General features: G+C 41.7%; 1 protein-coding gene across 1 annotated transcript in view; it reads right to left on the bottom strand.

Moving 5' to 3' along the window:
* Positions 1 to 1,647, bottom strand: part of hspa4l (heat shock protein family A (Hsp70) member 4 like) — a 16,584-nt gene extending 14,937 nt beyond the window's left edge. The window contains exon 1 of the mRNA XM_015397084.1: positions 1,319 to 1,647. Coding sequence (XP_015252570.1) covers positions 1,319 to 1,425 — 107 coding nt within the window. The 5' untranslated portion in view covers positions 1,426 to 1,647. The remainder of the gene's footprint in view (positions 1 to 1,318) is intronic.
* Positions 1,648 to 2,293: the final 646 nt, after the last annotated feature.

Below are 2,293 nucleotides of genomic sequence, written 5' to 3' on the forward strand. Positions count from 1 at the left end.
CTGTTCATAGGGAGTTTTTCCTCTCCACTGTCGCTACAAGTATGCCTAGTGTGAGGGATTGTATTTGAGTCAATGAGTCAAAGCAATCAACTGGTTTTCCTTAAGATAGAAAACTTTGAATCAATTTGACTGTATGATCTGGTTGAACTGTAAAGTGCCTTGAGATGACTTGTGTTGTGAATTGGCGCTATAGAAATAAACTGAATTGAATTGAATTATGCAGGTGTGGAAGCAGATTTCTAGGAGTAACTGTAGATCTTCTGTGTTGTCTATTTTTGCTGCTTTGTTTTATTTGTTCTCTTTCCATGCTTTCTTCCCACTTTCCTGTTGATCTTTTTCTCTCCTCTTAGCCCCTATTTATTTCTCACCTCCCTTTCCGTCTCCATGTCCGTTGTATAGATCTTACTCCCTAAATCATTTTCAAAAAAGTTTCATATTTATGTACCAAGCGCAATCCTATGGCAACAAACACAATGGTCTGCTTGTGGTAGCAAATCTGTTAGGCTATCATCTAGCTCTGGGACATCAATTCCCAGAGCTATATTGGCATCTGAATCATTATTTACACTTAAGAATAAAAATAATCATTTAAAAACCTTTGTTGTTATTTTTGTGTTTACTAAGTTGTTTTCGTTCAATGTGTTTTTTTTAAATCTGAGGATCTGAAACATATAGGTGAATATAGGTGATATATAGAAGCACAAGCAAAATAAATTAGAATGAATACTTGATCAAGTCACTATAACTGGTGCTGCTACTGTCCTCACATTTTGGGATCCATTTCTTACTGGCTGCAAGTGACAAGGCACTCCCTAGTTTCACCTTGCTGCACATTCCTGCAAGGAGATGCTGCAAATGCAATTTGCACACACTGAGGCCAGCATGTGCATATATCGGAATAATGTCTGTTATGTTGGATGAGAGCGAGCTATGGGATCAGTGACATTTTCTGGGCTGGGTTCTAAAGAATTTAAGGATGTGCAGCATTTTTTTTTTCAGGGCCATTCAACATGCAGTGTCATGTTAAAAAGCATAGCTCTAATTTCCATGCCAAATTATCAACACAAGACCATATCTGCTTCTTTTTTTCAGTTGGTGGGAGGTCATAATCAGTAAATACAGGACGGCTGATAAGGCGTCTAAAGAACCACAGCCTCAGATAACTGCTTGTATGAATGGAGAAGCAGCAGCACCAGGCCTGAGCTCCCAGCGCCACCAGAACCCTCATTACGCATGAGTTTCGCGGCGCGCGGCCAGTGCGTCCTTTAGACTAAATATTGCGTAATTGTCCATGATGCTGCTCAGAGTTAATACTCACGGTGTGCATCTGTCACTGTATTCATTGGCCACCGTTTCAATGCCACCGCTCCTGGCCACAGCGATGTAACAGTTCTGGAAACCCACGTCGATACCAACCACTGACATGATGAGCACCACAATATGAGTTTTCCTGCGCAAAAGCCGCACTGACACGAGGGAAAAACAACAAAAATAACCAGTTCTGCACACAATCCAAGCTTCCTTGGTGCTGAACAAAGTGAATTACTGGCTCTTATGTAAGCTGCGCTGTTTATAGCAAACTCATTCAGAGTAATCCCTGAAGAGGCAAGATCCAGAGAGGATTCTCCAACTCTGAGGCGGCCCTAACATCACCCAGCGCCACTGACGGGTCATGATGCTGCGGGAATCCGCCCCTCCAAAGCTCTCCGATTGGCTGCGTCCAGCTCAGAGGGCCGTACGTCATTGGTGCATCACCAAATCGATCAGAGAACGATCTAGAACCTCACTGTGAAAGTGGAGCTTGCTTACGTCACATATGCAACGCGGCGACGTCGCGATCACGTTTTGCTCTGAATTAAGCCTGTCAGGTGAGAGCTTCTGCCCTCACCTGCCTGAGAGCGGACTACCCCACGCATCCTCCCACGCTCATACACCGCTTTATAGTGGCAATAGTACAACACTGCGTGGAGCTTATGCTAGAGTAATGCTCCAAATAGTAAATAAATGTATATAACTATATAAAAGCATTGATTTGAGCAAGTTGAGCAAAATCTAAACCTTATTTCTCTTTCAGCCACCATTTAGGAAGTGGAAATAACGACTGCTCTGGTAATCATTTCTGGATAGAATAGAATAGAATAAAATAGAATTAGAATAGAATATAACAGAGTAGAATATAATAGAGTAGAATGAAATGGGATGTAATAGAATGAGAATAGAATAGAATGTGATGGAATAGAATAGAATAAGAATAGAATAGAATGGAAGGGATTGGGATGGGATGGAATTGAGC

This window comes from Cyprinodon variegatus, unplaced genomic scaffold (assembly GCF_000732505.1).
Source record: "Cyprinodon variegatus isolate N-32 unplaced genomic scaffold, C_variegatus-1.0 Scaffold838, whole genome shotgun sequence".
NCBI lineage: Eukaryota > Metazoa > Chordata > Actinopteri > Cyprinodontiformes > Cyprinodontidae > Cyprinodon > Cyprinodon variegatus.